Source organism: Seriola lalandi, unplaced genomic scaffold (genome assembly GCF_002814215.2).
Source record: "Seriola lalandi dorsalis isolate HSWRI2012SDOR001 ecotype SW California unplaced genomic scaffold, Sedor1 jcf7180002054585, whole genome shotgun sequence".
Taxonomy (NCBI): Eukaryota; Metazoa; Chordata; class Actinopteri; order Carangiformes; family Carangidae; genus Seriola; species Seriola lalandi.
The window spans coordinates 135,730-158,786 of record NW_019525138.1 but is presented as its reverse complement, the minus strand read 5'-3'; the positions used below and the strand labels follow the sequence as shown (position 1 = coordinate 158,786).

Sequence of the window (23,057 nt, the reverse complement as noted above, 5' to 3'; positions counted from 1 at the left end):
GTGCAATCCACAGTCCTGATGCAGTGCTTTTGTTTTTGAAATTGTTGTGTGCAGCTCCCATTGATGAAAGAGGTTGGTTAAATGTTTACCACTAAGACCTTCCTTTGTTGTAGTTGGACTAATCTGAAACTGCTGTTTACCAGGTGACAGGAAATAAGGGTTTGTGTCAAACTAACCTTTGCAAATAGTGTGAATCTTAGTAAAACTAGCAGAATTCGCAATTCTCCCATTACTTGTGTGATCCTGTCATGAATCAACATGTAGTGAGCAGAGAGATAAGCGGCTGATTGGGCCTCCTTTCAGGTCCTTGTAGTAAAAAAATTAACACAATCACCTCTGTACATTGAATGAACCTGAAACAACCCAGACTTTCCGAATGGACTTTACTGGAAAATATTATCTTAAGCACATGTATCTCTTATGCATGCTATATTTCAAGTTAGAGTAAATAAACAATACCAGTGATAGCCATGTGCAACTTATGGATACTATTTGATGCACACTGACCTTTTTAAAGAGAAAGCGGAAAACCTACAAGAATGTCTGGGTATTATGGGAAAGGTTCTTTCTGTTTCTGTAGGCCACATGTATGACCTGACTTGAAAGCATTTCTTGATAATTCATATTTATCTTAAACATAGGAAACAGTCTGTATTACAGCTCAGGGAAAAGAGCCTGGCATGAAGATAACTAATGCTAATTAAAACCCTTAATCCTTAACTAAACCCTAACTTACTAGCTAACTTTCACATTCTGTATTTCTAATGCTACAGGAAACTCAGCGTCTCTCCATCCCGGTAGATCTCTGTACTATTTTCCCAGCTGTTATGTTTCTGACTGTGAATACTCATGACTTTTTCTCAATTTATCTTTCTTTCTGGACCTTTCTGCACTTATTTCCTCTAGTTGAGACAGTGGATCAGCCTCTTCGGTAGGAACAGGTCTTCTTGTTTTTGTTATTTGGTGCTTCTATTGACTTTTTATTTTTTTAATTTATTTATTTTTTAAAATATTGTTATATATTGGATTCTATTGGATTGGATTAAGCCATTCATTTTCTTTCCATCAGTCTTAGTTTTCACCAGTGACCATAACCCTGCTGCCTTGCTAATGTTACAGGCAAATTCTAGCATTTTTTGCTACTGAAAGTGTATAAAACAGTTGCAGTTGTTTTCCTGATTTTAAAGACAATTCCTCAGATAATGGCTAGAGTTCTCCTGGAAGGCTGCAGTACTGGTAGTGTGTGCTGTGATTAGCTAGATATCATACCTTTGTATCACTCCTAACACCACCCCTTGTTCAAGATGGCATGGTTGTAATTCACATCATATTCTTTTCCAATAGATTCAACCACCAGTGATTCACTTAAATCAAAGGTAAGGTCACTTATACTTTAAATCTGGGAATATAATCACGGATTATGAAACATAAGTGTATAGAGTTACCATTATTTGACTGGGATTTCAACCTTTCAGCTTTCTTCAGGCTGCAAGAAAGACCTGAATGCCAGGGACTTCCTACCCAAGTCCATCATCTCTGCTGTGACCCGCAAACGTAAAAAATGCCTTAGTACCCTCTTGCCGGGCAGCAGCGCTGACGAGGACTCCGAGCATGAGCCAGTCAAGGCCAGCAACTATGGGGCAGGAGAAGGAGGGGGAGAAGAAGAGGAAGAGTATAGAGGGGAGGAAGAGGAAGTCAAAGGAGAAAATATTATCCCAAAAAAAGAAAAATGGGATGAAAAGGGAAATAGGTTGAAAGATGGAGAGACCACAGAGGGAAGTGATTCATTGGTCGGAGGAGAGGAGGCTGTAAATGATGAAGGGAAGGGAGCAAACAATGGCACAAAAAAGGAGAGCAGGCAGAGAGTGACCTCGCCAGGAAATCCACTGCAGCTTCGCCCAAACAATTTTCTCTACTCACACCATCAAATCCATGCCACATACCCAAGACCCGCACCTGTGATTAATCCTCTTTCCCACTTGAGGCCTGACAATCTAGCAAGAGGAAGCCCCTCTGTCCCTTTCTGGATCTCCCCCACCAGGCTTCCCAGCTTCGATCAGGCCTTCAGATTAAACGGGACCCAGCAGCCAGACCTGAACCAACCTGTACCAGTACGCTACAGGAAGACCAGAGGTGGGAGGACAAGGGCTATGTCCATGAATCTGGACCTTGAGCTAGGCAGGAAGGAGGACAGAATCAGAGGGGGAAGAGTAGAGAGGGTGGAAGTGATCAGAGTCATTGAGCCAGCACCAGGTCAGCATGGGTGTGTTGGGGTTTCTCAGGGATCAATTGTAGGCCCTAACTCAATTCAGCAAATAGATCCCCTCCCTTGTCTTGTCCAAAGGGCTCCCCCTTTCTCCTCCTCTTCCTCAGGATGGATAGACCAAAGCTCCCCAGGATCTTCTACTGTGAGGAGATCAACCCTGGACCCGCGGGATAAGATGCGTGTGTGGCGTCGTCATACAGTGGTAGTTTAACCTGACTGCTTCATCTACTAATGCAGTACTTGCCGTTTACTCACTAACACTGGATCACCTGTGTCACTGTTTCTAAAGCCAAGTGTCCATCATGTTATTTGGGGGATCTCAGTTGTCTAAAGACTCTTTCCTCATGGATTTTTATTTACAGTACAGTTGGAGATGTGATCCCTCTGTAAAGGAATTCTTTGACCGTGTCTTTCTGAAAAGAAACATTCTGCTGTTCAATTGCATTTGAATTTATAAATTTTTAATCCTTTACTCATGACGTCAAAACTCAAACAACATACATAAAGTCCTTCTTTATACTGCAAGTGTTGCTGGAGTTTTGACCTCAGACTTTTTCTTACACCTTTTTCCACTTTGGAAGTAGGTGAGTTGTGCCAGAAACCTGTACTTTGCTTCTACACTAATCCTTTACCTACAGATTGGCTGTTGATGTAATCATCCATGTCCTTATACACCGTGCAAAGAACATTAGGGTTGAATACTGGGAATTGAGATTCTGGTATTTCCTCTGGCATTCTCACCTGAAAGACCACTTTTCCAAGGACCCTAGAATTTAGAAATAAGGCACAGTCACATGAGAAAGTGGCACAGTGAAGTCCATCCTAATTCCTTACAACTAATACTAAAAGCTTGGTGGCATATTGTGTTCTCACAAGACCTAGTTGGTGAACTAACTGGCTAACCACCTGGAAACATGCCAACCATAGTCAGTCACAATAGTTCCCTGTACAAGGTAGCATGTTAAATGACTGTTAGCTTGATAGCGACAGGACAATAGTTCACATAGTTTATAACCATCTACAGACCATTACCCCTCTGTATTGCATTTTACTAGGTTTATCAAAAAAACTGCAATAGCTTCCACTATTCTGGACTTTCAAAGTGATAACTTTCAAAATGGTTTGCTATTAGTCTGTGGTGTTAAGTTTAAGTACTTTGTAATAGTCTGAAGGTAGTTTGTAGATTGAATTCACTGTGATCCACCAGCAAATTGCAACATTTCCATTCAAGTAAATGATGATAGATGATAGATTTTGCTGCAAAAGTCAAGCCATTTTAAATGGTAGTGTGTCTGTGCCTTTACGGCAGTATAACTGGTTATACTTTTCACCAAAAATGGTTTCATCACCTGCATATCAAAAGAGAGTTGTACAGTCAGTTGCAAAGCAGTGTTCAAAAGAGGGAACATAAATGCAAAAGATCATCCCCAAAAATATGTCCAAGAGCAATGCACCAGAATCCAGTAGAACAACATGCTTTAATGGCTGCATCACAGCATTTTCTGCTTCTATATATCCTCCTCAGGTCAGTTCTATGAAGATGGTCAGACATTCCTGTATAACCACTAACTCTAACTTAATACTGGAAATAGGATAATTTTGAGGAAAAAAACAAACAGAATCAAACCATGGTATGGAGGGTTGGCTTTGGTTTTCCGTTCAAAAGGTGTATTCTATTTGTGCACTATTTTTAAATCTATCTTAATTTAGGAAGTAATTCTAAAATTATTATTATTATAATTATTATTAAGTAACTTTTAAACAATCCAGTGGAAAGTTGGAGCAGTCAATGTTTTTGCAGTCAAGTCAGAGAAAAAAAGTCCTAAACATGGGGGCATATATTTCTAAAATAATTTTTGGCATGAATAAAGAGAGAAAGCAAGTCAGATTACATATTTGAATCGAACTCCAGAGTGCAGCTGCTGCTGTTCCAGCAAACCTTCACCAGCAAACAATTCAGCAAAGTCATCATCGGCCATGTTTTTCATTTCCAACCTACAATTATGCTATACATACAGAATGTTGTGGTCTTCCCCAACTAGTTTTCACTTTTTAATTATGTCATTGATGGTATCCACATGGGCAAACATCACATTGCACACTTCTCAGCCCTTTACAAGCTCTTCCCAATCTTCCAGTGGATCTACAGGGATCTTCAGTGTTCCATGGGAGCAAAACAAACTCACTCGACTCGCTCTCTGGACAATGTGACTTGGGCATCATGCCAGAGCTTTCATGGTCTAACACACAGCTTGCATGAGGTCAATGACATAAAAATATGCAAAGTGTTCAACACACGCCTGTTGTACTTTTCTGTATGTGTGTGTTTGGAGAGACAGGCCAGAGGTTACTGATGCCTGTTTTATCAAAGGAACAAAGTGTTTGAGGCAGCTATGTGAAGTCATGCCAAAATTCTTTTTTTTTTTTTCCTATTTGGGTAATTGTACATTATGAACAGTATGGAGGGAAAGTGAGCTTCAGTGTTACTCCAGCTGATACATTACATCAGTGTTATAAAGATAGCATTGCCATGGGAGCAGATGAAAGTGAGCAAATAACCTCTTGAAATCCAAGACCAGAGTCTTACTTAAGTGATATTCTTGCATTTTTCCTTTTCACATTGTCAGTGTGCTCCTTCCCAGAACTGTAGAGTCTGAAAAAACAAAATGGAGCTGAACCTAAATGTCATGCCAACCACTGTCGTCCAGCCAGACTCCATGTTGGTCTTAATCATATCTAAATTCAGTCTTCTCAGTCCTTCTCTCTAACTGTGCCCTTGTGCATGTACTTTATGTATGTGTGTGACTGTGTGGACCAATTTTTGTAACAGCTGTACAAAGCCTTGTTAAGTTAACCTGTGTATATAAATATTATACATAATATATTAAATTATTTGTTTTGGAAATGGATTTCATGTATTTATTTTTATTTAAAAAGGTATAAATGAGTTCAAAAGAGTTTCACAGTGATGTGGTACCACAGTATATGCAAAGTAGGCAGTAATGAGACCGAGCTCTTTAAGAATAATGATCTGCATTCGTTGTCCCTCTGCCAACCACATCAACTATAAAAATCAGCCTGCAAACTTATATTTACCTCCAGCTGTTGACAGAAATTCATAATTTTAAAGCGGCATTCTGCAGACTTTATACAGAAAGCTAAGTGTAAGTTCAGCCTGTAAAATCAGCTTCATGATGTCATCAGATATCAGGGTTACCTCAGCTTGGCTATGAAAAATTAGCATTCACCTGACAGAGAGTGCCTAATGAAAGACACTATCCAATTGCATAATGGAAAATGTGGGATGTAATATTCTTGGCACTTGACTCATACTAGGGACGCTGCTTTGACTTAGATCATTCTTTTCATTTCCTTCTCTTCTGGAGAATTGCTTTTTCTGACCATCTCTTTTAATTAGGTGGCTGTTTTTACCTAATTCAATGTAAAATTTGATATTAGTAATGTCAAACATATTTGATGAGGGCAGCAGCCCATCAATCTGAACTCAACAAGCCATAATGACAAAGTGAAAACAATTTTTACAAATTCATTAAAAATGAAAAAATGAAATCTCTAACAAAAGTATTCAGACCTTTTCCTGTGGCTCCAAACTGTGTTCAGGTGCTTACTGTTTGTTTTAATTATTTTGAGATGTATATAGATTAGTATTTGATTGGCACACACCTGTGTATATACAGTGGCAAGAATCTAAGTCATCTGAGTCAAAAATGTAAACAAACAGAGGGGCCCTAAACTAATATAAAACAAACAATTATCTAAATTTTGTCTTTATTGAACACAGCCATTAAACATTCACATTGCTGGTGGAAAAGTTAAGTCAACCCTTGCATTTAATAACTGGTTGAACCTCTTTCCACATTCCACATCAGCAGGCGCTTCTTGTGAACAGAAAATTCAAAATGTTTTTGTTTATTATGAGCCAAACTGTCTCCAACCTGCACCTCCAATCTTGTTTCACTGATTGGACTCCAGGTTTGATAACTCCTGACTCCAGTTACCTTTTGTTGATGCCATTAGTTGAAGGGTTTACATACTTTTTCCAACCTACTCTGTGATAGTTTCAATGATATTTTCAATATGCAGAAGAACAAAACAATGATTTGTGTGATTGTGTGTAAAATATTTTGTGTTTCTTCATAATTGTAACTTGAATGAAGATCTGACCATAATTAAGGTTCACTTTATACATAAAAAAGGTAATTCCAAAGGGTTCACTTCCTTTTTATTGCCACTGTAAAGTCCCACAATTCACTCTGTATATCAGGACAAAACCCAAGGCATGAAGTCCAAGGAACTCTCAGTTGACCTCTGTGATAAAACTGTGGTTAAGCAAAGATAAGCTCTGAGTGTTCCCAGGAGCACAGTGGCCTCAAAAACTTTGAAATGGAAGACGTTTGGAACCACAAGGACTCTCTTGGCTGTCAGTCCAAACTTAGTAACCAGTAAAGAAGGGCCTTGGTCAGGGTTGTGACCAAGAACCCAAAGGTCACTGTAAAAGAGCTTCAGAAGTCCTCTGGAGAGATGGAGAATCTGATGGAAGGATGACCATCTCAGCAGAACAATCAATCTGTACTCCATGGGTATGTTAGCTGTAAAATGAGGTGTGGTCAGGCACATTGCTATCTTGAAACAGTGGAAAGTGAATACACAATTGACCAACAAAAACATGATGCTCTAGTTTAACAATCCAAAGCGCATTGTGCGAGTGCTTTTAGGGCGTGTCCATGTCACATTTGCTATTTTAATGGTGGAAAAAACAGTCTCTTCACCAGGTGCATCGTTTCAAAGGGTTGTACTTAATCTCTTAATTATCCATGGGAGTGTTTTGGGCGTCATCACAGTGCCATCTCCCATTCCCTTTACAGTTGTGACCAAAATTATTAGCCCCCCTTATGAAATTAGACAAAACTCTTGATTTCTCCATAGAAATGGCCATTAACAACACTTGTTTGTTATTTTAGAAACAAATACACTACAAAGACAAAAGTTGACAAGTAGGATATCTTATTGATACAATGAGTTGAAACAAAAAAGGGCAAAAATGAGAAATCCAAAATGATTAGCCCCCTGGCCATTAATAGTCAATAGTGTACCCTTTCTGAGCCACAACTGACAACAACCTCTTAGAGTAGTTCTTTACCATTTTGGCACAGGTCTCCTGAGGGATTTTGGCCCATTCTTCCATTGCAAATTGTTCCAGCTGGTCCAAATTGCATGGTTTTCGAGCATGGACATTGACTTTGAGCACCTTCCACAGATTCTCAATAGGATTGAGGTCTGGGCTCTGTGCGGGCCACTCCAGGACCTTGGTTTTGGTATCCTTGAGGAATTGTTGGACCAATTTCGATGTGTGCTTTGGGTCATTGTTTTGTTGGAAGACCCAGCGACGACCTAAGGATAGACTACAAGCTGATTTCTGCATATTATCCCTCAAAATGTCAAAATAATTTTCTTTTTTCATGATGCCATGCACCCGAACAAGGCTCCCTGTGCCTGAGGCTGCAAAACAGCGCCACAGCATGATGCTCCCACCACCATGTTTAACTATGGGAACTGTGTTCTTAGGGTTCAAGGCTTCTCCCTTTCTTCACCAAACATAAGCAACATCCATGTGCCCAAAAAATTCCAGTTTAGTCTCATCAGACTTCCAAAACTCATCTTTACCTTTCAAATATTCACGGGCGAACCTCAGTCTGGCTTTGATGTGCCGCTCTTTGAGTAAAGGGGTTCTTCTTGGACGATGGCCATGAAGCCCACCACGATGGAGAGCCCTCACTACTGTGCTCCTTGAAACATCAACTCCAGAAGAGGCCAGGTCAGCAACAATCATCTTGGCAGATGTCCAGGGATTCTTGCTGAAATCTGACAATTTTCCTCTCCAGAGTTTTTGGAATCTTGCACTTACGACCACGCCCAGGTTTGTTTCTTACAGAATTTGTCTCCTTGTACTTGGCAATGATGCAACGTACGGTGGTTCTAGGCACTTTGAAACGCTTGGAAATGGCAGTGTAGCCTTCCCCCTTATCATGAGCCTCCACTATCTTCTTTCTGAGCTCAAGACTGATTTCCTTTGGCATTGGCATGGTGAGCAAAAGTAGTCCCTCTCAATAATGTGTTCAAGTGCCCTGTTCCTTGGAGTCCTTTTATGCTGATTGAATGTTCAGGTGTTGTTAGGAAGCCAATTGACTGCACGGGTGTGGTTTGGAAGCTGATTGGTTAATTAGGTGTGTTTTTGAAGGCAAGAATTCACATGGGGGGAAATATTACCGACCTCCTCATCATGGGGGCTAATATTTTTGACATCCCCATTTTTCTCTATATTTGATTTAAAGCAAGCCTAAAATGTTTTTTATATAACAAAATGTACCAAAAGCTACTAAAAAGCACTGGTGAATGTTTGATTATATTGAGTTTTATCAATGCTGCAAACATTGGGAAGAATTTTAGGAAAATGTTCCATAATTCCTGGGGGGCCAATAATTTTGGTCACAACTGTAAAAGCCGGCTGCGCTTGCACCTTGGCATATCTTTATTATAATGCCGCAGTGCTTCACACAGAGTCAGATTCTGTCAGCTCTACAGTGAATAAATCTTCAGTTTGTAATGAAACTGTGGTGGACAAATTTAGGTGATGAATAAACGCTTCTCTGCAGAGCCTCCTGAAAGAGGCTTAAACATGAAAATGTTATACAACACACAACATGTCACAAATAAGCTTTGACCTTCTGAGGCTGTATTATAATGTTCATCTGCCTTATCCCAGCATCTCAGAGAATTTTCATCTCACTCTGCTTGTAACAGGCAGAGCCAGCCCGGTTGGTAATCCCGTTGGCCTGTCTTCCTCTTCCACCTTGGCAGACAGGGTTAAGCTATGCACACTAATTATAGGGGACTCCATTACCCGCATTGTTAAACTAGCTTCACCAGCCTGCGTTTACTGCCTACATGGGGCTAGAGCCTCTGGCATTAAGGCTAATCTTAGGGTGCTGCCATCACAAAGGGAGAAACAGGGTACCCAGGCACACTCCACCACTAGCTCCCGCTACAACCACGTAGTTATTCATGTCGGCACCAATGATATATGGATAAAGCAGTCAGAGGTCACAAAATCTAGCCTGGCTAGGATGTTTGAGTTTGCCAGAAATATGAGTCAGCATCGATTAACTGTCTCTGGTCCATTACCCATGCAGGGTAGCCTACTACTGATGAGGTTTCCAGCAGGCTTCTGTCTCTGAACCGCTGACTGGCCCGTCACTGTAGAGAGCAGGGATATAGTTTTGTAGATAACTGGCCATTCTGGGGCCTTCATCCTACCGGAAAAGGCGCTGCTGTTTTGTCCAGAAATACAGACAGGTGTTTACAGCAGGTTTGACACTAGAGACGTAGTGCCTAGCAGGTTGCAGGTGATTACAGAGCCTGCTAGGGTTATAGGCGGTTTTGGAGTCTACTAGTCTAGCTCTTCTGGCATTGTTCCCAGTAGCTTTAAGACTGAAACTGGATGTCTCATAATTTTTTTCTCCTAAATTCAGAAAAAACTGAGATGCTGGTCGTTGGCCTGACCCGACATAGACACCAGTTTGATCAAGTAACAATAACTCTTGATAACTGTGATTTCTCATAGTCGTACAGCCAAAAATCTGGCTGTTACTTTCGATTCTTCCGTCTCCTTTGATCAGCACATTAAAGATATCACCAAGTCTGCCTTTTTTCATCTACATTACATCGCTAAGATTCAGTCTTTTCTGTCTACGACTGATGCTGAAATGTTAATTCATGCGTTTGTTTCATCAAGACTTGATTATTATAACATTTTGTCTTCTGGCCTGCCTGTATTAAAAGTCTTTAAATATAGTTCAGAATGGTCCAGCTAGAATTGTTACTAAATCCAGAAAATTTTACCATATTACACCGATTTTAGCCTCCCTTCACTGGCTTCCTGTCCATATCAGATCAGACTTTAAGGTGCTTTTGATGGCATATAAGGTTCTAAATGGACTTACTCCATCACACCATACCATATATCACTGTAAAATTTCTGAAGACCACTGCATCATTCTAACCATTTGTTTTTTCCCTCAAGCACATGAGTGCCCAGGCTGTGTGCCTCTGTCTCCCTTCTCCTTCATCTCTGGATCTGCAACTGCAAACCATCTACTACCCCCATGATCCTGCTGCTAAACCTGCTAAAATTTACTACAATTAATAATGATAATTATTCATGTTATTAGCTGTCATTACTATTTTTATCAGTAGAAGCACTACTATTATTTTCCTCTGTGCTCTCTCGTGCTCTATCTCTCTCTCTCTCTCTCTCCCAACCCAACCGGTCGAGGCAGATGGCCGCCCACCCTGAATCCGGTTCTGCTCGAGGTTTCTACATCTTAAAAGGAAGTTTTTCCTTGCCATTGTCGCCTAGCGCTTGCTCTTGGTGGGAATTGTTGGGTCTCTGTAAATAATATTACAAAGAGAAGGTCTAGACCATCTCTATTTGGAAAGTGCCTTGAGATAACTTATGTTGTGAATTGGCACTATACAAATGAAAAAGATGAAAAAGATGGAGAACCAGAGCAATGGAAACACCATTTCAATTTAACACTTGGATTTAAGTTAATGGAACCACAGACAAACAACCTGAGCTCAACAGTCAGAACTCAGAGACTACAAATGAAATGACAAGTGTAGCCACAGAGTCCCCATTCACAGTTTACTTTAATATTGTTGTAGACATTTCAGACAGTGACATTACTCCAATTTCTGTGTGTTAAATTCAAAATCTGACTTCCCTCATTGGAAGCAGACACTTATTTTATTTTGGTAATATTTTGTTAATATTCTGTATATTCTAAAGATGTTGAGCTTATGATAGCAAAACCAGAAGAAAAGGAATCAGATGAATACAAATTAGGTCACACTGACTCAATCCTAAATCTTTAATTCAGGCACCTCATGATCAGTATAAGAACTTCTCCAGGTTTGATTAAGACAGTATCATGTTAACTACCTTATTCCTGCAGCTCAACACAAGCCAGCAGATGAATCAACTAGAATAGTTTAAATTAAGATTCATTTGCTGTGGTGAGTGAGAGGATTTCTGGATCCTGAGGTGTGCAATAAAACCAGACATATTTTTCTTCAAACAAACAGTTCTCTCCCTCCTCCCATGCACAGAAAGAGGGTGGAAGATGTCTTCTCATGATTCATATTAGAGTCAGTGCTTTCTGAAGTAGAGATGTAACTTCTTGCACTGACAGATCACTGTGGCTGAACGGTTGAGTGTCTTCTACGGCTCACCTCACGAAGAAACGCGACTTCTCCTCTGGGCTTTCCTCAACAGGTAGACAAGACCCTGAGCAACAAATGGCCACACCAGGAAGAGAAGGACGGTCTGACCAGAGATGTCAAAAGGCCACCACCTCTCCTCCTGACAGAAAAAGCAATCAGTTCATTATTTATCACAAAAATAACCAGGAGCTGTCACAATGCTCACACAACCCTATTTAAACCAGAGACAGACCACTTTAGTGTTAAATAACTGAACATCGCACACCTGACAACTGGTTTTCACTAAATATTTAGTGTTTAACTTTTGCGGAGCACTGGCTACTGTGGCCATTAAAAACAGAAACCCCTTGCGAGGTTAATTGCTGTCTGCCAATGTGTTTTTGATATTACAACTGGTGGCACCAAAGTCTGAAATCTTCAAATCAAACACAGAAATTATACAAATGTTGCATATACTTTAAAGCAGTATCAATGGTTTTTAGCAACTTGGAGGCAGCCTAACAACAGGCTGTAAATTAAACAATTACATATTATCACATTATTAATGTGTTGGCTTATGTGTTATTAACACATTCAGACAACGCTCCATAGACCTGAGGGAAACTGCAGGGATGATGATAATTTTCTGAGTTTGTCACTACGCGCGACAGAGCTCATAATACACTTGGTTATTTGATTCATATATGATATTAAAATATTGATTGGTGCAGCATTAACTTCTACTCACACTTACACAGATGAATGTAGTTCATGTAGAATGTAGAATTTAGTTTTATTCCAATGTTTAAAAAGATTATCAGTAATTTAAATAGACCTCAAAACTGGTCATAAAGGCCATTTTTAATCATAGCACATTGTCAACAACAACAACAAAAAAAAAATTCAGCAAATTAGTTCGACAAATAATACTGATTCAAGGTTTCATTCTCTAGTCATTTCCAAAGCTTTTAAGCAAGTATCACTAGCTGATCAAAAGCTGAAAACTACTGTTCTCAGGGTCCAGAATTAACTGTCATACCCACATTCAGTGTTTACTTTGAGGATATTCTCTTCGGTTTAGTACATTCATTAACAACACCAACAATTGCAGAACAAAAGAACAAAACAAAGAACCTGGAAGTAAGAGTAGGAGAAACTGCTTTTTTCTTACCTGTTGATGTGAAGCTGTGGCTGCACACTGCAGACAGGGTCTCCACTCTGAACCCTGAGCCTGTCACACAGAAAGCAGCAATGAGCTCAGAGCACATCTGCAGCTCCAAGAGTCTCATGATGTTCTAGATTGTTATTCTCGTCAACAAATCTAATTTGCAGAGCCAAACCAATGTCTTCTTGTAACAAGTATGTGTATCACAACCCGATGAACCCCATTCCTCTGAGCCACAGTGCTCCACTGTTTCCAAAAACTATTAAAAATCAGTGAGACACAAAAATACACTGGTGACATGTTCTATCATCACCATGGACACACATACTGTAGTTTATTTTTACTCAGTCCCCCACACACCATCCTGCTGCCCCAAATACAGAGCACCAAATGCGGATTAATGCGCCACTGAAAATAGTCCAGAAATAATGAAATAATGCGTAAACAACTACAGCAAGCAGCTGTTTGAGGAAATTACTGAGGCTTTATGAAAATGAAACTATGTTATGTTTAAAGATTAACATCCTCAGTAGGGACCAGTGTGTTTGGAGCTGAGCGAGACGGACAGGGGGGAGGTCAGAAAGTGTTGAGAGATGACCTAACATATTGTTGCTTTGGGTCACATACAGAATAACATGCAGAATAATGCTGACCTACTTCTGACAATCATCTTGCATTTCTGACATTTGTAATCCCACTTTTCACTTCACTCCTGCACTCCTCTACTCCTACATCAATTACATCAACACTAAAAAATAAATTGACACTGAATTTCAGCCTCAATATCCAACTACGCTATTTTATTTCACTGACTACAAAAATACTGGAGTGTATCTTATAATGTCACTTAGCAATCCAGTGTTGTAACAATTACTTAGCCAATTCAGTTCAGGTTCAGTTATGTAGTTATGTACCAACATTAGCATTTTCTTTTAACAGTTTTGCTAGCTTTTGACATTTAAAATCTACAGACAAAATGCATTTGTGTATTCAGGTGAGCTGAGCTTTTCTTTAATTTCTATGACAACATAAGGCAGGTAAACAACAATTTTGGTCTGTCAGCACAGAATGATCATCATATTCAAGCTTACATGTGTGGCAGCGAGCCTCTCCACCACCTCCAGCCTGTCCATCACACTCCTCATGTCCTCTCTGAGCCTCTGTAGGGCTACGATGATCTGTTGCTGTAACTGAGTGTCATGGAGCCTCTCTGCCCCACCTTCTGAACCATCCCCTCCTCCTCGTCCTGCTCCCCCACCACCGCCACCTGGGGCCCCCCACCTCGGACTGCCCTGAGGAACACCGCCTATGGACCACAATATAGTCCTGATTTATGAGACAATCACTACAAACAGCAGATGTAAAAAGTGAAGGCACTGCTGAAAATTGTACTTGAAGTTGTGTTTGAAGTATTGGTTATAGTGGCTTACGTTCTATCCAGTTGTGGTAGTAACCCTCTCGCCTCCTGCTGATGGGACCCTGACCCTTCTTGTCGTCTGCTCCCTCTCCACCTTGACCTGCTCCTACCTGTCGGGCCTCCAGACAGGGAGATGACTCCGAGTACACGTGGCCATTCTGAAAACTGTTGGACTTGACTACCGGAATCTGTCAACAGAAATCATTGGTTGAAATAGCCTTATTTGCATATACTTCAACTCTCCATTTACACTTTTCATATTTCAGCTCACTGGAATAGTGCCTGGTGTCCTGCAATAGAGTTAACTTGCTTTGTATGTTGCCAGTGTGACCAGTGCTACATCCACCTTTTCGAGGATGTGAGGGAGTTGTACCTTGATGTTACCGAGTTGCTCCACTGAATCCACAGAATCACAGAAGATCTCACTCTCTGAGTCACTGGTTAACACCAAACACTCGGACACTCCAGAGTCTGCAGCAGCTCAACAAGCATTTTGGATATGTGAGAAAAACAGGTTTTATGTCTATTTATATGTGCATTGGTTAGATACAGTGGGTACGGAAAGTATTCAGACCCCTTTAAATTTTTCACTCTATGTTTCATTGCAGCCATTTGCTAAAATCAAAAAAGTTCATTTTATTTCTCATTAATGTACACTCAGCACCCCATCTTGACAGAAAAAAAAACAAATGTACAAATTTTTGCAAATTTATTAAAAAAGAAAAACTGAAATATCACATGGTCATAAGTATTCAGACCCTTTGCTCAGTATTGAGTAGGAGCACCCTTTTGAGCTAGTACAGCCATGAGTCTTCTTGGGAATGATGCAACAAGTTTTTCACACCTGGATTTGGGGATCCTCTGCCATTCTTCCTTGCAGATCCTCTCCAGTTCCGTCAGGTTGGATGGTGAACGTTGGCGGACAGCCATTTTCAGGTCTCTCCAGAGATGCTCAATTGGGTTTAGGTCAGGGCTCTGGATGGGCCAGTCAAGAATGGTCACAGAGTTGTTCTGAAGCCACTCCTTTGTTATTTTAGCCGTGTGCTTAGGGTCATTGTCTTGTTGGAAGGTGAACCTTTGGCCCGGTCTGAGGTCCTGAGCACTCTGGAAGAGGTTTTTGAGGTTATTGTATTGGGCAGGTAATGAGCAGTGCCTGGTTTTCTCCACACATACTGCTTAGAATTAAAGCCAAAAAGTTCAATCTTAGTCTCATCAGACCAGAGAATCTTATTTTTCATAGTCTGGGAGTCCTTCATGTGTTTTTTGGCAAACTCTATGCAGGCTTTCATATGTCTTGCACTGAGGAGAGGCTTCCGTCGGGCCACTCTGCCATAAAGCCCCGACTGGTGGAGGGCTGCAGTGATAGTTGACTTTTGTCTCCCATCTCCCTACTGCATCTCTGGAGCTCAGCCACAGTGATCTTTGGGTTCTTCTTTACTTCTCTCACCAAGGCTCTTCTCCCACAATTGCTCAGTTTGGCTGGACGGCCAGGTCTAGGAAGAGTTCTGGTCGTCCCAAACTTCTTCCATTTAAGGATTATGGAGGTCACTGTGCTCTTAGGAACCTTGAGTGCTGCAGAAATTCTTTTGTAACCTTGGCCAGATCGGTGCCTTGCCACAATTCTGTCTCTGAGCTCCTTGGGCAGTTCCTTCGACCTCATGATTCTCATTTGCTCTGACATGTACTGTGAGCTGTAAGGTCTTATATAGGTAGGTGTGTGCCTTTCCTAATCAAGTCCAATCAGTTTAATTAAACACAGCTGGACTCCAATGAAGGAGTAGAACCATCTCAAGGGGAGGATCAGAAGAAATGGACAGCATGTGAGTTAAATATGAGTGTCACAGCAAAGGGTCTAAATACTTATGACCATGTGATATTTCAGTTTTTCTTTTTTAATAAATTTGCAAACATTTTCTGTCAAGATGGGGTGCTGGGTGTACATTAATAAGAAATAAAATGAACTTTTTTGATTTTAGCAAATGGCTGCAATGAATCAGAGTGAAAATTTTAAAAGGGGTCTGAAGACTTTCTGTACCCACTGTATATAGCTCAATATATGTAGATGTACATATATGTAGAAAACATCTCCATTATTACATCTCAATTATTTTTGAATCACTGTAAGAATTGTAGGCTATAAAACAATGTTGTGGTTCATACAGCCTGCTTCTCCCTGCTCCACCTAAAACAGAACTCTTCACTGAATGGTGCTATATAATGCTATTTAAATAAACTTGCCTTGCCTCCACACTTGTGAAAACATTCATGTGGGTGCAAATGGTTTCCAGAGAAAAAGTGCATTTTAAAAATTCTATAGCTAAGAGCTGACATTGTCTTATACCAGAGGAGAGGTCTGAACAGGAGCAACACTCAGTACATACCATTAGAGATGGTGTTGGCAGTGAGGTCTATAACCTCAGCTAGACTGAACTCCTGGTCTGCATCCTCTGGAAGTGAGGAATCTTCTTTAGGCACTTCCTGCTCCTCATCCTCACACTTCCTCACATTTTCGCTTGGCCTGCCGGCATGCCCACTCCCCTTAAGACCTACAGTAACAAAAAAACACTCTTCCATATGTGTGTATATATATACAAGACACACACACACACACACACACACACACACACACACACACACACACACACACACACACACACACCACACACACACACACAACTTTATTAGGTACACCTTGCTAGTACCAGGTTGGACCCCCTTTTGCCTTCAGAACTGCCTTAATTCTTCGTGGCATAGATACAACAAAGTGTGGGAAACATTCCTCAGAGGTTTTGGTCCATATTGACATGATAGCATCACTTAATTTCTGCAAATTTGTCAGCTGCACATCCATGATCTGAATTTCCCATTCCAACACATCCCAAAGGTGCTCTATGGATTGAGGTCTGGTGACTGTGGAGGCAAATTGAGTACAGTGAACTCATTGCCATGTTTAAGAAAGTTTAAGATGATTTGAGCTTTGTGACATGGCGTGTTATCCTGCTGGAATATAGCCATCATAAGATGGGTACACTTTGGTCATGAAGGAATGGACATGGTCAGCAACAATCCTCAGGTAGGCTGTGGCATTTAAACGATGCTCAACTGGTACTAAAGGGCCCAATGTATGCCAAGAAAATATCTCCCACACCATTACACCACCACCACCAGCATGAACCGTTGATACAAGGCAGGATGGATCCATGCTTTCATGTTGTTTACGCAAAGTTTTGCATTTTTTTGAATGTTTTTCCAATCTTTTGTTGTCCAATTTTGGTGAGTCCGAGTGAATTGTAGCCTCGGTTTCCTGTTCTTAGCTGACAGGAGTGGCACCCAGTGTGGTCTTCTGCTGCTGTAGCCCATCTGCTTCAAGGTTCGACATGTTGTGTGTTCAAAATTCCTCAGTTGTAACGAGTGGTTATTTGAGTTAATGTTGCCTTTCTATCAGCTCAAACCAGTCTGGCCATTCTCCTCTGACCTCTGGCATCAACAAAGCATGCCACGTTAAAAGTCACTTAAATCATCATTCTTCCCCATTCTGATGCTCGGTTTGAACTTCAGCAGATCGTCTTGACCATTTCTAGATGCCTAAATGCATTGAGTTGCTGCCATGTGATTGGACTATTAGATATTTGCGTTAATGAGCAGTTGAACAGGTGTACCTAATAAAGTGACCGGTGAATGTATAATCACTAAAGGCTAGTAAAAATGAAACCCTGCTTGAACTGCTCAAACTTGAAACATAGATATGTCACACAATTTTAAAGCTGCATTGTATTGTCTCACCATCATAGTTTGTACCACTATTTTTAAAGCTGCATTAAAGAGATTTTTGGCCGCTTGGAGGCAGTGGAACAAGGTGAAAACAAAACAGGAAAGGACATGTATTATCACTGTATGAAATTGATACAGCTAACATTGTTAACATTAGTAAATAGTATCCTTTTTCCACATTCAGCGGTTATGCAGCTACATGGTCACTCAGGTGTAGTGGTGTTTATGTCCAACATTCCCTCTCTTTTAGCTCTGTTAGCTGTTTTGGTCTCCAACTCCTGAGGGAAATATCTGTCTCTTTAGCTGCTAAATGCTCCACCATGTTCACCAGCTGCTCTCTGACTATGTCTGTCTGCTGTTTGCTGCTCAGTAGGTAGTGGACAGTAGTTTTTTTTACAGCTGTTTCTCTGAAAACAGCTTCCTGTTGTGGTTGAACACGATACTATGAGAGCAGTGAAATAGCCAGATAAAAAATGAGCTGAAAGTCACTATAAAGCTACATAGAGCCGAGAGGAGCTGCAGGTTCAGCTCATAATTTTCGGTAGGTTCATCACTACCTCAGACATCTTTCACAGTTTTCACATCGTCATTTCATTCATTGTAAAATATTAATGATAGCTGCTTAAAACATTATCTATAAATTTAGTTTCATGCAAAACAAGTACCAGTTTTCACAAAAAGTATGTACTTGTTGGAGTATTTCAAAAAACCTTTTAGACTTGATTTCGCTCTGAGGGCTGGTTTACGGTCCTTCAGAATCACTTTGGAAATCAAAATTGTTTGCAGTTTGAAGGACACAGCATACATTTTCAATTAAACTGGGAAAGATTCACATGTCGCACATGATTAATTCTCATGAAAAGTGACAGAAATAGTTGTTTTACAAATAAAAAAGACAGCTATAGGGAGGCGCTCAATCCATGGCTCCTTTCACATCTCTACACAGCTGGCCAATGACGGTGAGAAGAGGGTGTGAATGTTAGATTTTCTGTTTCTGAAAGTTACAGAAATGGTCAGACAATGACCCTGCTATGTTTCACCAGAGGTGGAGTGCACAGACATCAGTGTGCCCTCCAGCTGCTCTATTACTGCTGGTTAGAGGCTGACCCTCAGGGTCACTAACCTTCGCTAAGTGTGAGAAGTGACCCTGGAGGCCGCGGCATATCATCAATCACCAGGTAGAGAGGCTCGAAGTGGTGGAAGAGCGAGGCCGTCTTCTCATTCATGGGCATAGTGGCGATGACCTGCAGATCAGTGGAATCCTTTATTGATCACTGCTAACTGCAATACAAGTCCCTGTGTTCATTTGACCAGGCTTCATGCTGCTGAGAGACATTTATCTTGTTTTGTTTAATGCCCCACATGCCCCATTCACAATGTAACTGTGAACTGATTTGATCAGAGAACAACGAAACCAACAAGAACCTGAACTAAACAAATTAGTGTTAATGTATAAACAGTGCCCAATGGCCAAATGTGGGCTTTATGTGCCAATGTGTAAGAAGCCTTCACTTCAAAATTATTTCTTCATTAATTTATTTGTAAACCTACTGACTGACTAGCTGCAGTCTGCAGATGTAGTCTTGATGTAGCAAGAAATACTACATGCAGTGCTGGATTGAAATAAATCTGTCATGTACCTCCTGAGCTACTTTCTTCATCTCTTCCACATACACTGCCATGGCACTCTCACTGCTCATCTCTCCCAGGCGGCTCCAGGCATCCCTAACACATACATACACACACACACACACACACACACACACACACACACACACACACACACACACACACACACAAACACACAAACACACAAACACACAAACACAAACAAACACACACACACACACGATGACGTGATTAAAATACTTTAAAACATTTAGAGATGGACTGCAGCGAGTTTTGATTTCTGAATGAAAATATGATGGACAGTACTGTTGTACATGTAAGAAAACCACTTATCAGAGCAACCGAATAGCTAGAGTGTCTGCAACCAAGAAGTAACCCAACTCTATTAATAGAGTGATATACAAGCACACACTCATACATACCATTTGTAGCGACCCACTGGGTCCCAGAAGCCGGGTCGGGGCACTGTACAGGGTCCACACACCGCCTGCTTGTACAGACTGTAGAAACGTAGCATCACTTCATAGGACGGCCGATAGGAGCCTGTAAGATAACAGACATTTTTCAAGTTTAGCTGTTTGCCTATTTCTCCATTGAACTGGGCAGGGCAAACTATAAAGGATTTCAGATCAGAAAAAAACAGCAATCCACTTTATCTTTAGGACAGAGGAAACTTGAGCTCCGAAATTTGAGTGTTCTTGTTTTGGATTTAATAAAATGCTGAATGAGTCACAAGGAGGCAATCTTCAGTCTATGTAATAGTATTAAGAGTTGACACTGTATTCAAAATCCTCCCTTTTGACAAGTTATCCAGGTGACAGTACATAGCTGTTAAGGCCTTGTGCTGAGTTACACAGTTCAATCCTTTAATAATAAAGATAGTTTCATGAACCTTCTCTGCACTATAACCAGCCTAACCAGCTACTTTCTGTCACACGATGTGTGCCAAAATGCCAGGGTTGTAAAAAGTTATGTACCATTTTTGGGGAGGTTATGGATGAGATCCACAGCAGCCTGAAACCGTTTTTGGTGATCAACCACGGGCTCTGCCATTGCTGGGACTGGCATGACACTTTGACTTGTTAAATCTACCAGGATGGATACGGACGGAGCTGAAAGATCACACAAAAACAGATGTATCAAAGAGTTAGGAGAGTGGAACCAAAAACTAACATTATCTGAAAAGCATTATAATCTATCTCACATACAACACTGAACACATTAACTGAATTTATGTGAAGCTGCTTTGTCAGAATTGTGACAGGCACATATATCTCAGGAAATTTCAAAAACACGACTTGAGGTAAGCCTGTGTATATTCTCATTTGTCCAGGTCAAATGACCTACGACTTGAGGTCTTAATGTAAATTACTCTTTGCACCAAGCATCAGTTGAGAGTTTGCCTTTAATGTTTAAGTGACAACTAATTTCTATAAATTGTTACAGACTTATTAAAAATATGAAACCATAAATAACTTATTGCTAAAGTATTCACCCCTTTAAGGTAAAGGTTTAGCAGAGGCACCTTTGGCGGCAGTTACTGTAGATCCATCAGGGTGTCACTAGTCCTCTTGATGACCCCACTTTTCTCAGACATTTATTAAGTTATTATTGATACCTAATTATAGTTTTTGAGGTTGGCCTGTTTAAAGCAGACTTACAGCTGGGTGATTTTATGACTGATCTTTCTGTACTCTAAGGGACACTGGATTTCATGGAAGTGAATTCCATCTGAAGTCACAACCTTTTCTTTTTCTATTTCATTTGTAAAGACGGCTTTCACTCCGCGATTTAAGTGTTTGCTCTGATAATGAGTGTCAGAAAAATTTGTAGAAAACATTGTAGTACAATGGAGGGCTATATTTATTGGCAGAGTAATGTAGTGCTCACACCGCCGAACCACTCTGTGTTCTCAGAAAGGAGGATTGTTGGAATCCAGGTTTGTCCACAGCACACAGGCCCTAACCTTCTGCAGTGCCGTTTCCAATGCTAACTGGTTTACTGGTCCTTTACATCGAATCCAAGCTCTGACAGCGGCTTAAGTAGAAACATACACTATATACTGCTACATAGCTATACCGAGAAACGTCATGTTCGGTTTGATGAGACAAATAAACAAGATTGCGAAGTGCGAGATATATGGGAGCTAACTGAGCCAGCTAACTAGCGTGCTAACTTGTTCTACATCAGTGACTGTGTCTTGCCACCTGCCATCAGCAGCAACATGTAAAGAGCACACAATTACCAAAGTACGACTTGGGTAGCTACTGTGGTTCCGGGTATTTCTGGATTGTAAAGTTTACCTGCGAAACTGCTCACGGACCTACCTGGACTAGGACTAACCTATCCCCTCCGGCTTCTCATTCTTCTCCTGAGGCTCTGAACTACACAGCGTCACGCTGCCCTCCACAGACAGTGAGCTGCTGTCTATCCTGTTTTGGTTTTTGGTTTTGTTTAAACTACATGCCAGTTGAGTGAGGAAATATTATCTCTTCTTTTTTTTTTCCCCTCCTTCTTCTTCTTCTTCTTCTTTTTCTTCTTTTTCTTCTTCTTCTTCTTCTTCTTCTTCTTCTTCTTCTTCTTCTTCTGTGTTTAATGGCGGTTGGCTAACCAGCTTATAGGTGCATTACCGCCACCGACTGGACTGGAGTGTGGATCAGGCGAAAAAAAACTATTTAAAAAAAAAAAACGATATTCTTTCGGCTAAACCAGTTTCATTTATAAATGTAATAATGTCACCATGTAGTTGCATGCAGAGTTCCCCAAGAGCCCTGACAATGAAGTAGTACATGTTCAACTGTTTCTGATTGGTTACAATGAATACATTTACCAGTTGGGTGCTTGCCTATTTTATATAGTGTATAGTTGAGTCCTGTGTGACCTATTCTTAAGTGAGTGATGATGTTTTCTTTCCTTCTTCTCCTGCTCGCCTCCCTCCCAGTACCAACATGTCCCTGTATATCATGAAAATGCCTTCCATTTCTACTGTCATTCCAATGTTCTTGCCATACTGATTGTGTATGTGTCCTAAGGAATGTTTTAGCTTTGGCTTTAGTGAATATGACTTGAATGTCTACTTGTTTAATTTTGTGAGTTTGCTTTGTCAGAATATCTACTTCTTCGTTTCCATCTCCATCTGTGAATATAAATACAGAATCTGAGTAATGGTTAGTGAAATATTTCTGGACAGTGTACCATACAGGGAGTTGCTCTGACTTATTTTCCAGCTTTTTCCGTATATTGAGTAACCCTAGGCTTTCTGCCTTCACATTACATATCCATCCAAAACTGATGAAATCGGTCTCTTTGTGTTCCCAGCAGTCTTTTAAAACATTTTTAGTAGAATGTTTGTCACATTGTCACTGGAGATTAACCCAATATGCCAGCTTTAACTTCACTCCTCTGATCCTTAAAGGCATTTCTCCCACTTCTAACTGCATTGCTGATACTTGTGATGTTTTAAATTACGTTTTACCTCAACCACTTTTGTTTTTGTTATGTTTTCTTTCACAGCATCCACCCAAATG

At 40.6% G+C, this 23,057-nt stretch overlaps 2 protein-coding genes across 8 annotated transcripts in view; one reads left to right on the top strand and one right to left on the bottom strand.

The window, feature by feature from the left end:
* LOC111664343 (rho GTPase-activating protein 23-like) overlaps positions 1 to 5,171 on the top strand; it is a 54,409-nt gene extending 49,238 nt beyond the window's left edge. The window contains exons 23-24 of the mRNA XM_087177259.1: positions 1,345 to 1,376; positions 1,476 to 5,171. Coding sequence (XP_087033385.1) covers positions 1,345 to 1,376; positions 1,476 to 2,477 — 1,034 coding nt within the window. The 3' untranslated portion in view covers positions 2,478 to 5,171. The remainder of the gene's footprint in view (positions 1 to 1,344; positions 1,377 to 1,475) is intronic.
* Positions 5,172 to 10,977: 5,806 nt separating this feature from the next.
* acbd4 (acyl-CoA binding domain containing 4) lies at positions 10,978 to 22,098 on the bottom strand. 7 transcript variants are annotated; one of them, XM_087177262.1, is made up of 11 exons: positions 21,874 to 22,098; positions 20,508 to 20,642; positions 19,953 to 20,073; positions 19,542 to 19,626; positions 19,025 to 19,145; positions 16,512 to 16,697; positions 14,504 to 14,610; positions 14,144 to 14,318; positions 13,805 to 14,019; positions 12,720 to 12,779; positions 10,978 to 11,708 (listed from the first exon to the last, which is right to left on the bottom strand). In XM_087177262.1, the coding sequence occupies exons 2-11, from the start codon at positions 20,596 to 20,598 to the stop codon at positions 11,580 to 11,582; spliced, it is 1,290 nt and encodes a 429-aa protein (XP_087033388.1). In that variant the 5' UTR covers positions 20,599 to 20,642; positions 21,874 to 22,098; the 3' UTR covers positions 10,978 to 11,579. The 7 variants fall into 7 exon arrangements, with proteins under 7 accessions (XP_087033388.1, XP_087033386.1, XP_087033391.1 ...); XM_087177260.1 differs by having other exon boundaries at positions 21,858 to 22,097; XM_087177265.1 differs by having other exon boundaries at positions 14,504 to 14,601; positions 21,858 to 22,096.
* Positions 22,099 to 23,057: the final 959 nt, after the last annotated feature.